The sequence below is a fragment of the Nycticebus coucang genome, chromosome 12 (assembly GCF_027406575.1).
Source record: "Nycticebus coucang isolate mNycCou1 chromosome 12, mNycCou1.pri, whole genome shotgun sequence".
Classification (NCBI taxonomy): domain Eukaryota; kingdom Metazoa; phylum Chordata; class Mammalia; order Primates; family Lorisidae; genus Nycticebus; species Nycticebus coucang.
In genome coordinates this window covers 59,241,736-59,254,466 of record NC_069791.1, presented here as the reverse complement: position 1 = coordinate 59,254,466, position 12,731 = coordinate 59,241,736, and the positions used below count along the sequence as shown (strand labels likewise).

General features: G+C 38.1%; 1 protein-coding gene across 13 annotated transcripts in view; it reads right to left on the bottom strand.

Annotated features, from left to right (window-relative positions):
* Positions 1-12,731, bottom strand: part of ERC1 (ELKS/RAB6-interacting/CAST family member 1) — a 663,469-nt gene that overhangs the window by 128,636 nt on the left and 522,102 nt on the right. For all 13 annotated transcript variants that reach the window (XM_053557122.1, XM_053557121.1, XM_053557120.1 and 10 more), the window contains one exon: positions 1,695-1,839. In XM_053557122.1, the coding sequence (XP_053413097.1) occupies positions 1,695-1,839 (145 nt within the window). The remainder of the gene's footprint in view (positions 1-1,694; positions 1,840-12,731) is intronic.

Sequence of the window (12,731 nt, the reverse complement as noted above, 5' to 3'; positions counted from 1 at the left end):
ACATTGTCTTGAGGGCCAGGTGATCAAAAGCCATTGTAAATGAAGTGCAGAGCTCTGGTCTGTTAGACATTCTCTTCTATTTGGTGTAATAAAGTGAAGGACCAAAGCTGCTGAAATCAGACACCAGTGTATTCAGGTCTCACCACTTCTGTGAACTGATAATCGCCAACTATATATGCTCACAAACTAAGGAACTTTTCTTCAATAATACCTTCCTATTCATACTATCAGTTTTGATAAGCCAAACTTCAGTTTTCAACTACTAGACAGATGCCTTTAATAATACGCACATTCTTCATATTTTATGTAACAGACATTCAGATATTAGATGAGGTTCTCTTTTTGCTAACAATTTTAGGACATTGGAAAAGTTTTTTCTACTTGTAAATAAGCAATGGAGTGGCACCTGTGGCTCACTGAATAGGGCACTGGTCCCATATACTGAGGGTGGCGGGTTCGAACCCGGCTCTGGCCAAACTGCAACAAAAAATAGCTGGGCGTTGTAGCGGGCACCTGTAGTCCTAGCTACGTGGGAGGCTGAGGCAAGAGAATCGCCTAAGCCCAGGAGCTGGAGGTTGCTGTGAGCTGTGATGCCATAGCACTCTACCAAGGGTGATAAAGTGAGACTCTGTCTCAAAAAATAAATAAATAAACAATGGGTTACTTTTAGCTGGTTAACTATCTGCCTGTAGAAAAGGAACGTATTCTCACCAAAATCAGCCACATAAATAAATGGAAGGTTTATGTCAAAGCAGTTTTAATACTGACCTTCAGAGAAAATATCTATTTTTTAAATGTCAATTATTAACATGCACATTAGATATCGATGAAAATACTATCAATTAATGACAGATTCTCCCAAATAGGAAAAAAATGCTTCATTTGAGAAGTTTTTTCTCAGTCTCACGACTTGAGGCTAAAGAGCACATCTAGGCAGCCCAAATGCACAGAAACTGTGACAGAGAAGGCAGGAAGTGACAGTGACAAAGCAGTCAGGGACAAGCTGTGACACTGAAGCAAGGGCCTTGCACGTAAAGATCGGGGCTTCTCTTTATTTTCAAAAGGAAAAAATCTTCCCCATTATTTTTACTGGGGTAGAATATTCACTTAGAATTTTACCATTTTAACCACTTTTAAGTATTCAGTTCTAGCTATTAAATACATTCACACTGTTGTGCAACCACCCATGGGGAAATTTTTAGCATTTAGATAAAAGCAAGATCTTAAGTGAATATTAAGCATTAAATTTTTAGAGGATTTAAGTTAGGAAAAAGATTCAAACTTTATTCTCACATTCAGAGCTTACCCAACCCTGAATAACTGAAGATCTTTTAATGAAAATATCCTTAGTGCCTGCTGTAAAAGGAAATCTGATCAGATATAAAGTTTTAAAAAGCCTTTTTTATTTCAAATGGGCTGATTTCACTAGCTTCTACCATGTATGGTACAAAGTTAAGAAACATTTTCACAGAAGACTTGTGACATCTAAAACAGCCTGCTCACTCTGCATTTCCTAGATACAGTTACAGATTTGTGAAGATCTAAGTCTCTAGTTATGGAAATTAACTGGGTACACTTATGAAACCTCTAATATGAAACATGACACCATAAAACTGAAGCTGGCAAAGATGCGTGGAGAATGATATGAGTGCTGGACCCTGCTCGGTGGGACCCTCTCTGGCATTTAACAATACCTGCTGTTTGAGCTGCTGCACCAAACGATCCTTCTCACGCTTTAGCGCAGCCACTTCTTCTTGGGTCTTTTTCTTAGAGGAGGAAAGCTCCAAAAGAGCTATATTGGCATCTTTCTCACTGATGGCAGCCAGAAGAGCTTCTTGCCTACAAAAGAAAGAAAATGCCAACAGTTTGATTTATCCCTTATAACAATTCTTTAAAGTCAGTGTTATTATTACCCCTATTCTATGGGTGATGAGATGAAGGCTTTTAGAAAGTTTGCAGAATTGCTGAAGTTCACACTTGGAGTAAATGGTACTGTTTGGAATCCTATGCAGGTTGTTATGACCCTAAATGTCTTTATAATGTTATGTTGCTACCTTAATAAAGTTCCCCTGTGTTCCTCTAAGTAAAATAAGCCAGTCATAGAAGGAGAAACATATAATTCTATTTACGTGAGGTACACATATATCTAAAGTAGTTAAACTTAGAGAAGCAGAGAGTAGAATGGTGGTTGCTAGGGCCCGGGGGGAAGGAGAGATGAGGAGTTGCTAATCAATGGGCACAAAGTCTCAATTACACATGATGAATTAGTTCTGGAGATCTGCTGTACAACACTGTCCCTATAGTTAACAGTGCTGTATTGTACGCTTAAAACTTGGTTAAGAGGATAGATTTCATGTTAAGTGTTCTTACCACAATAAAACAAAACTTAAAAAATCAATTTAACATTAAAAAAACTATATTATTACTTTAGAATTGAAAACAAGGTGACCTAAACATATGTACCCTCATATTAATTTGAAAAAAAATTTTTAAAAGGGCGGCGCCTGTGGCTCAGTGAGTAGGGCGCCGGCCCCATATGCCGAGGGTGGCGGGTTCAAACCCAGCCCCGGCCAAACTGCAACAAAAAATAGCCGGGCGTTGTGGCGGGCGCCTGTAGTCCCAGCTGCTTGGGAGGCTGAGGCAAGAGAATCGCGTAAGCCCAAGAGTTAGAGGTTGCTGTGAGCCGTGTGACGCCACGGCACTCTACCCGAGGGCGGTACAGTGAGACTCTGTCTCTACAAAAAAAAAAAAAAAAAAATTTAAAAAAACTATATTAACGTCAATTTAGTATTTCATTTTACAGTTTAAAAAAAGAGTTCTCAAACACAGCTGTAGTTAAACTTGAAAAGTAAATAGAGACTTTTTTTGTCTTAGGTAAAAACAATCCTGTTACCCATGTACTTTATCCATTTAACTCATTCCTTTACTAAAGATTCTGCAGCTTCCAGGCAAATTGAGGAATTGCTAACTTTGAAATTTTCTATTATCACATATAGAGTGTACAACAAGTTGCAAACTTTAGTTAACTGGCATTTCCTCAGGTCAAAATCTCAGGCTACTTATTCTTCGTATAGATGCAGTAAATCAAATCTGTCTTGTCTAGATTAGAAACACAGCCATCCGTTCCTGAGGCATTCTGAATATTGATAATTCTTTTTATGTCATCAATGTGAATAAGTATTACAGTTGTGGCTTTATTGGCAATGATCTGCACACTTTGAATCAGCAATTTAAACTTCATGAATTCCTGTAGTGTAGCTAATAACTTCATGTCCAGAAGGGAAAGAGGTGAATTTATTAGAGAGGTAGATATAAGAAATTTACAAAATAATCAGAATGAAGTTGGAGAACATTTAGTCTCACAGTCCAAAATGCATTCCTTAGTAGCTCATTTTTGATGAAAGAACACAGATTTGATTTGTAGCAACTATATGAAGAATAAGTGGCCTGCAATTTTGACCTGAGGAAATACTGAATCTGACAATGCATTGCCCAAATTTAACCTTGCTTCTGTGTTTTGTTAAGATAACTGAGCTTCAACAGCAGTCACATGGAAAAGTTTTAGTGTAGCCACAAACTGGAAGACTATCAGTTGAATCTTCTAATGGATACTCTTTATTCTGGATGCTTAGGTGGACTGAACTCCGAACAAGCAATACTAATGAATGGGGGATGTTGACTGGCTTACATCATGGCAACAAAGATTTGTTTAACTAGTTTTTGTTGTTGGAAGAAAAAAAAGATTCTCAACAACTTCAGCATCACTTTCCACTGTCCCCACACTCTGTAATTCTAAGAAATGGCAGATGGCTTGTTCTATTAGGCTCCAGTCAACACCAAAGGGATAACAACAGACTAAATATATCCACTGACCACTTGAAAAAAATATGTTAAGTGGTGAAATGAGCTTAAGGTGAAGGAGTTCAAGATGGGCTAACTATGCAGAGTTTCCTGTTGCTTGTTGTCATCTGTTCTCTGTTGAGAAGCTTGGAGTCTGACAAAGTTGGAATGAGAAGTATGCTTTATCAATGAAACTGTTGCATTTCTGTGCACCAATAGTCAGAATTATACATTTAGAAGAAGGCAAATCAATAATGAATGAAAGATAAATTATCTAATTAGACTAAGACATTAGCACTGGTGCTGAATGCAAAATAGAAAGGAGAGGGGATTTGAGATCTATTCTGTGCTTAAGGAAAGTAATAATATGAAATAGCAAAAACTGATGCTGAGCCATCTTAACTGAATTAAAAATTCTCTCATAAATGGTGCGCTTGGCCAACCAGTGTGGTACAGTTAATCGCTGGGGTAATATGTCAAATTCCTAATCGCAATATAATAGGTGATGATTAAGATTTCAGATGTAAAAATTTAAAAAAATGCAGTATTGGAGACTAAGCCATTGGAATAATATCTCTTTAATAAGATATATAATTTGAAATCTTATAAAAAATGCAATTTATAATGTTTTAATCCTAGTTTTTACTGAGCAATGCTAATATACTGTGAACTGAAGAGAATCAGACTTTCTCTCCCATACTCACAGGTTTCATCCTCTAAAAATTCCCTAACACATTATCATAACTTTGTCCTTTTCATTTGCAAAGTATATTCTTTTTTTTTTTTTTTTCGAGACAGAGCCTCAAGCTGTCACCCTGGGTAGAGTGCCGTGATGTCACAGCTCACAGCAACCTCCAACTCCTGGGCTCAAGCGAGTCCCCTGCCTCCGCCTCCCAAGTAGCTGGGACTACAGGCACCCACCACAATGCCCGGCTTTTTTTTGGTTGCAGCCATCATTGTTGTTTGGTGGGCCCGGGCTGGATTTGAACCCGCCAGCTCAAGTGTATGTGGCTGGCGCCTTAGCGGCTTGAGCCACAGGCGCCGAGCCTGCAAAGTATATATTCTTGATAGTGATTTCTACATGCATATGTGCCTAAGGAGGGCAATTCACAGTCAATAGAATAAATGTTTTGCATATATTATCAAATAAATTATGAGTAATGTCAACAATTTTTTATAGGAATATGAGCTTTTAGGTTTTTCTTTTATTCTTGGAAAGTGACAGAGATAGTATTGCTCCCTTGGTTACCATTTTGCTAAATTTGAAATGGATATTATAGGCAGGAAAAACCTCTTGGAAAAAACATTGGAGGACAGGCAAGAATGTAGCAGCCAGTAAATGGCAACACCCATAATTTGTTGAAAATAAGAAAACTTCTTGTTCCTCTAATACATCTGATAGATAAGACCATATAGCATAGTTCAGTATTACATAGTATACTTGAGTGTCTAAACTCAAAATTATTTTAAAAACACTCTGTTTTTCAGAGGGAATGGAATTAAGTGGGAAAAAAAAGCAAACTGCAAAAAGTATCTTTTTTTTTTATTTTTATTTTTTTTTGCAAAAAGTATCTTATTAGAGTAACTACGTACTCAACATAATTGCTTCTTAGCAAAAAGGATATTTTCTGTAAAAGTAGTATACATTCATTGAAGAAAAACTGAAAGGCATGGAAAACTATAAAGAAGAAAATTAAAATTACAAGAAAGGATTCCTTTTTAAGAATTCCTTTTAATTGGAGTTGATGGCCTGAGATCTAGAAGTCAACTATTTTAAAACTGATATGGATATTTAAAAGAAATTTAGCCTGTTAAGGAGATTAATTGTTGACTTTAAGAGCTTTACTAACTAGACTCTCCAAAGAAAAAGGAGACTTGCCTCTGTAGCACATTCTGACTGTTTGCCACGAGCCCCTAAGGAATAATGCAAGTACATAAAATGTGAAAGGTAATATATGTGTGCCACAAGCCCAGAGCAAAATAAGAACTGCAACGCTCTTCCTGTCAAATTACCTTCCTTGTTCTTTTCTCTCTTTTCCTCACTTAAAAAAAATAATGGAAAATATGGACACAAAACCTTTCAAAGTGATTAGTAACCCCCACAGCATGACTAACATACCTATTACTAGCGTAATGAGTAGGTGGCAGCAGAAATCCAACTTTAAGTCATTACAGTGGTCTATTCACTCTATTCCTAGTGCTTTAACTACCAGCCAGTTGAACCTGCCCTTTGACCTGCAAATTCTAATAGGATCAAGATGTCGCTAAAAGTACTTTGCTGTGGCATCTGAGCTTAAGGAAACAGTAAGACCACCCCTTCGCCCCTTCCCCAATCTGGACAAATTTCAGAAACTGGAAGCAAATATCAAAGGCAAATGGAGCTCAAAATCCTTTTGATAATTCCAGAGTCCTTAGGAACACTGCAGCATTAACCTATCACCAATAAATAAGAGATTATAATCAGTGTTGGAATGACTGTGGTTAAAAAATCTGAGTGAGTCCTAAGTATCCATGTGTGTTTAAAGGAAATGTAAGACAGAGAAGGGAGTATGAACGAATGGATGTTACCAAAGTTTATTATTCCCTCTTCCTCCCACTGAGTATTTCAAATTGAATGATTGCATAATCATGTTCCATAAATTCTATAATCCTGAAGACATCACAAAAAATATGGGATGATAGCAAGAACAAGATTAGTAGCTTTGGGCAATTTACTGTCATGGACATATAAGCGTAGTTTGAAATATGAAATCTAGATTTTCTTATTGATGGATTACATAAAACTTTGATTCTGCTGCCTTCTTTGTTATTTAGTGAATTAATTAGCTAGAGTGACCACCACATCTCTTCTACTCTTCTATCACATTTCCTGAAGAAATCCTTCTGATCACTATTTTCTCTAACTTACCTTGCAGAGATTTTAGAGTATGATAATTAACGCTACCTTAATTAAGCTCTGTGAAAACCAGAGCCTACGGGTGAGCCTCTGTGGGCAAGCCTCACTGAAAGATCTCATCTCTCAAACTTTGATCCCTATACATCTTACGACATCATCTCCAGGTTGCCTTTATTCAGGTACCCAGAAATGTCGTTAGGGTAAAATGTCAACAGTAAATCAACTTTTCCTTCTGCCACAACAAATGTCCTTTTCATTGTTAACAGAGTCACGATAAACCTGGGTCCATAGGCTGACAACATTTAAATAATTTGATTTCTTCTTTGCTCAGTGGCTAGTATTCATTTTGGCTAGTTCCTCCTTTCTAGTAGTTTTTAATGAACTCACTGTTTTGGATCTGCGTGATCACTGTCACTGTCATGACCACCCTTTTATCATGGGCCTGTACTATTCTTAAGGCCTCTTTTCTCATTTCCCCATCATTCTGCATTCTCCTTACTTACTGAGGTCATTTTCATTAGGTCTCTTACAAGTCAAAAGCTCTCACCTAATATTCACAAGCATCTATAATTTTTCAACCCATTTCTTTCTCATTGTCTTCCAAGTATACTGAGACACAGAGTTTCTTCTTATTTTCACTTTTATGTTGTGCTCTCTACCTAAAATCCTGTAGTTTTCTCTCCTTCAAAAGTTTGGCTCCTCACCTGATTGCCAATTTCTCTCTATTGGATATCCCCTTTCAAGACTTCCTGTCAGAGTCTATTAAGAGGCATTTGCTCTGGGAGGCGGAGCAAGATGGTGGGCCAGTAACAGCTTCCTTGCATCTGGGCACCGTGAGTCTGGGGAGATAGGACTCCAGGCATCTCTGGCTGGTGGGATCTGCCTATCATCACCACTGTGAGGATACAGGGAGTCAGCGAGAGACTTCTGCACCCCAAAAGGAGGACTAAAACAGTGGAAAAACGGCAAGTGGTCGCGTGTGTTCAATCCATCTAAACCCGCCCGCAACTGTAAGTTCAGTAGCAGCAAGACTGCAAACCGGAAAGGCCTTACCTGTGAACTGTTTTGGTGTCTTTGGACTTGGCACTCAGTTGAACTGCCTTGGGGAGAGCCTGAGCGGGAGTGTGGAGAGCTTTTGCCGTTGTCTAGGGCCCCAGTCTGAGCCGCTGAGCCAGATGGAGCTAATAGTGTTTGGCTCTGGGTCACAGGGAGCCATTGTGAGCGATCTGCCCCAGCAAGCTCCGCCCTCAGGGTCGCAGAGCTAGAATCAGGGTGGGAGCTGGTAACCCAGTGACAGAGTAGCTTAAGGGCGGGGTCTGAGCCGCCTTGCAGCCCTAATCCTCAGGGGCAGAGTGAGACTGATTTTGGCACATTGGGTAAGTGGATAGCCACTTCAGCAGTGATTCCAGTGACAAGCACTTTCCTGGGAAAGCTTCTGCTCAGCAAGTTTACAAGTTCAAAGTACCTTTTAAGTGGGCTGAAGAGAGATTTAGGGTATCTACCTGCTGGGGTTTGAGAAATCAGCAGCCTCCAGTTGTATCAGAACTGTGATTAACATCTCATACCCCAGAAGACCACCTGTTGCCCAGACAATATTCAATAACATATACATACTGCTTTGTTTTTGGTTATTTTTTTTTTTTTTTTTGGTTTGGTTGTTTTTTTTCTTTAAAAATAAAGAAAAGATGGTGTTGATGTTGTTTTGTTTCTCAATTTCAACATTTTCCATACAGATCATTTTTCTTTCTCAATTTTCTAGTTTAATTATAATTTCCCATTGCTGCCTTTTTCAATAACTAGAACTTCATTTTTGCTAGTGTTTCTACTGCTATTATTTGGTTTTTCACCCAATTTTATCCCATAAAGTTTTCTGTTTGCTTGTTTTGGTTTGATTTATAGCATTTTTGTCTTTCCTCTCTACTTGGTGGAGGTGGGGTACTGTGTCTGATCAGGTTAGCAAAGAGCTGCTGACCTCAAGGGAACCACCCAACTGGGTACCCCCAGAAGATGGGTTTTTTTTAAGGTTGTGTCAAAGTACCCTACTGTACACCTACATTGCTCTGTCGCCCTCTTTCTGTGCCTCTCTTCTTTTTGTCAATATTCCTTTTACCCACCCCCTCTCCTTTCTCTATTTATTTATTTATTTACTTATTTTATTCTTATCACCCGGTCCTCCTTTCTTTCATCCTTTTTTTGCTCTTCAACCTTCTCACCATTCTGGTCCTGTAACCCTTAGTCCACAGGCACGAGAACTTAAAAGAGCAAGAGGAAGTGAAAGGAAAATTAGGGCAAGGAAACAGATAAAAGAAATCACTCATGAGGAAGAATCAGCAGAAAACTCCAGGCAACATGAAGAACCACTCTAGAACAACCCCACCAAGGGACCATGAGGTAGCTACTGCAGATGATTCCACCTGTAAAGAAATGTTAGGGATGACAGAAAGGTAATTTAGACTACACATGATGAAAACAATGAAAGAAATGATGGAAACAATGAAGGAAACTGCTAATAAAGTGGAAAATAACCAAAAGGAAATCCAAAAACAGAATCAAATAAGAGATGAACGATATGAAGAATATAAAAAGGATATAGCAGAGCTGAAGGAACTGAAACAGTCAATTAGGGAACTTAAAGATGCAATGGAAAGTATCAGCAACAGGTTAGACCATGCAGAAGAAAGAATTTCAGAGGTAGAAGACAAAGTTCTTGAGATAACTCAGATAGTAAAAGAGGCAGAAAAGAAGAGAGAGAAAGCAGAACGTTCACTGTCAGAATTATGGGACTTTATGAAGCGTTCCAACATACGAGTTATAGGAATCCCAGAAGGGGAAGAAGAATGCCCCAGAGGAATGGAAGCCATACTAGAGAATAATATAAAAGAAAATTTCCCAAATATCACCAAAGATTCTGACACACTGCTTTCAGAGGGCTATCGGACCCCAGGTCGCCTCAACTCTAACCGAGCTTCTCCAAGACACATTGTGATGAACCTGTCCAAAGTCAAGACAAAAGAAAAGATTCTGCAAGCTGCCAGGAGTAAGCGCCAGTTGACCTACAGGGGCAGATCCATCAGAGTGACCGCAGACTTCTGTAATGAAACTTTCCAAGCAAGAAGACAATGGTCATCTACCTTTAATCTACTTAAACAGAACAATTTCCAGCCCAGAATTCTGTACCCTGCTAAGCTAAGCTTCAAAATTGATGGAGAAATCAAATCATTTAACGGATATACAAACATTGAGGAAATTCGCCACAACAAGACCAGCTCTACAGGAAATACTTCAACCTGTTCTGCACACAGACCACCACAATGGATCAGCAGCAAAGTAAGAACTCAGAAATTAAAGGATAGAACCTAACATCCACACTGATGCAAAAGATAAAACTAAGCAATGGACTCTCACCAAATACGACGAATAGAATACTACCACACTTATCAATTATCTCAATAAATGTTAATGGCTTGAATTCCCCACTGAAGAGACATAGATTGGCTGACTGGATTAAAAAACACAAGCCATCTATGTGCTGTCTGCAAGAAACACACCTGGCTTCAAAAGACAAATTAAAGCCCCGAGTCAAGGGTTGGAAGACAATTTTTCAGGCAAATGGAATTCAGAAGAAAAGAGGAGTTGCAATCTTATTTTCAGATATATGTGGATTTAAAGCAACTAAAGTCAAAAAAGACAAAGATGGTCACTTTATATTGGTCAAGGGAAAAATACAACAAGAAAACGTTTCAATTCTAAATATCTATGCACCCAATTTAAATGCTCCCAGATTCTTGAAACAGACCTTACTCAGTCTGAGCAATATGATATCTGATAATACCATCATAACAGGGGACTTTAACACTCCTCTTACAGAGCTGGACAGATCCTCTAAACAGAAATTAAACAAAGATATAAGAGATTTAAATGAGACCCTAGAACAACTGTGCTTGATAGACGCATATAGAACACTCCACCCCAAAGATAAAGAATATACATTCTTCTCATCACCCCATGGAACATTCTCCAAAATTGATCATATCCTGGGACACAAAACAAATATCAACAGAATCAAAAGAATTGAAATTTTACCTTGTATCTTCTCAGACCATAAAGCACTAAAGGTGGAACTCAACTCTAACAAAAACGCTCGACCCCACCCAAAGGCATGGAAATTAAACAATCTTCTGTTGAATAACAGATGGGTGCAGGAAGAAATAAAACAGGAAATCATTAACTTCCTTGAGCATAACAACAATGAAGACACAAGCTACCAAAACCTGTGGGATACTGCAAAAGCAGTTTTGAGAGGAAAATTCATCGCTTTAGATGCCTACATTCAAAAAACAGAAAGAGAGTGCATCAACAATCTCACAAGCCATCTTATGAAATTGGAAAAAGAAGAACAATCTAAGCCTAAACTCAGTAGAAGAAAAGAAATATCCAAAATCAAATCAGAGATCAATGAAATTGAAAACAAAAGAATCATTCAGAAAATTAATGAAACAAGGAGTTGGTTTTTTGAAAAAATAAATAAAATAGATAAACCATTGGCCAGACTAACGAGGAATAGAAAAGTAAAATCTCTAGTAACCTCAATCAGAAATGATAAAGGGGAAATAACAACTGATCCCACAGAGATACAAGAGATCATCTCTGAATACTACCAGAAACTCTATGCCCAGAAATTTGACAATGTGAAGGAAATGGATCAGTATTTGGAATCACACCCTTCCCTAGACTCAGCCAGGAAGAAATAGAGCTCCTGAACAGACCAATTTCAAGCACCGAGATCAAAGAAACAATAAAAAATCTTCCAACCAAAAAATGCCCTGGTCCAAATGGCTTCACTCCAGAATTTTATCAAACCTTCAAGGAAGAGCTTATTCCTGTACTGCAGGAATTATTCCAAAAAATTGAGGAAGAAGGAATCTTCCCCAACACATTCTATGAAGCAAACATCAACCTGATACCAAAACCAGGAAAAGACCCAAACAAAAAGGAGAATTTCAGACCAATCTCACTCATGAATATAGACGCAAAAATTCTCAACAAAATCCTAGGCAATAGATTACAGCTTATCATCAAAAAAGTCATTCATCATGATCAAGTAGGCTTCATCCCAGGGATGCAAGGCTGGTTTAACATATGAAAGTCCATAAACGTTATCCACCATATTAACAGAGGCAAAAATAAAGATCACATGATCCTCTCAATAGATGCAGAAAAAGCATTTGATAAAATCCAGCATCCTTTTCTAATTAGAACACTGAAGAGTATAGGCATAGGTGGCACATTTCTAAAACTGATTGAAGCTATCTATGACAAACCCACAGCCAATATTTTACTGAATGGAGTAAAACTGAAAGCTTTTCCTCTTAGAACTGGAACCAGACAAGGTTGTCCTCTGTCACCTTTACTATTCAACATAGTGCTGGAGTTCTAGCCAATACAATTAGGCAAGACAAGGAAATAAAGGGAATCCAAATGGGAGCAGAGGGGGTCAAATTCTCCCTCTTTGCTGACGACATGATCTTATACTTAGAGAACCCTGAAGACTCAACCACAAGACTCCTAGAAGTCATCAAAAAATACAGTAATGTTTCAGGATATAAAATGAATGTCCACAAGTCAGTAGCCTTTGTATACACCAATAACAGTCAAGATGAGAAGCTAATTAAGGACACAACTCCCTTCACCTTAGTTTCAAAGAAAATGAAATACCTAGGAATATACCTAACGAAGGAGGTGAAGGACCTCTATAAAGAAAATTATTAAATCCTCAGAAAGGAAATAGCAGAGGATATTAACAAATGGAAGAACATACCATGCTCATGGATGGGAAGAATCAACATTGTTAAAATGTCTATACTTCCCAAAGCAATCTACCTATTCAATGCCATTCCTATCAAAATACCAACATCGTACTTTCAAGATTTGGAAAAAATGATTCTGTGTTCTGTATGGAACCGGAAAAAACCCCATATAGCTAAGGCAGTTCTTA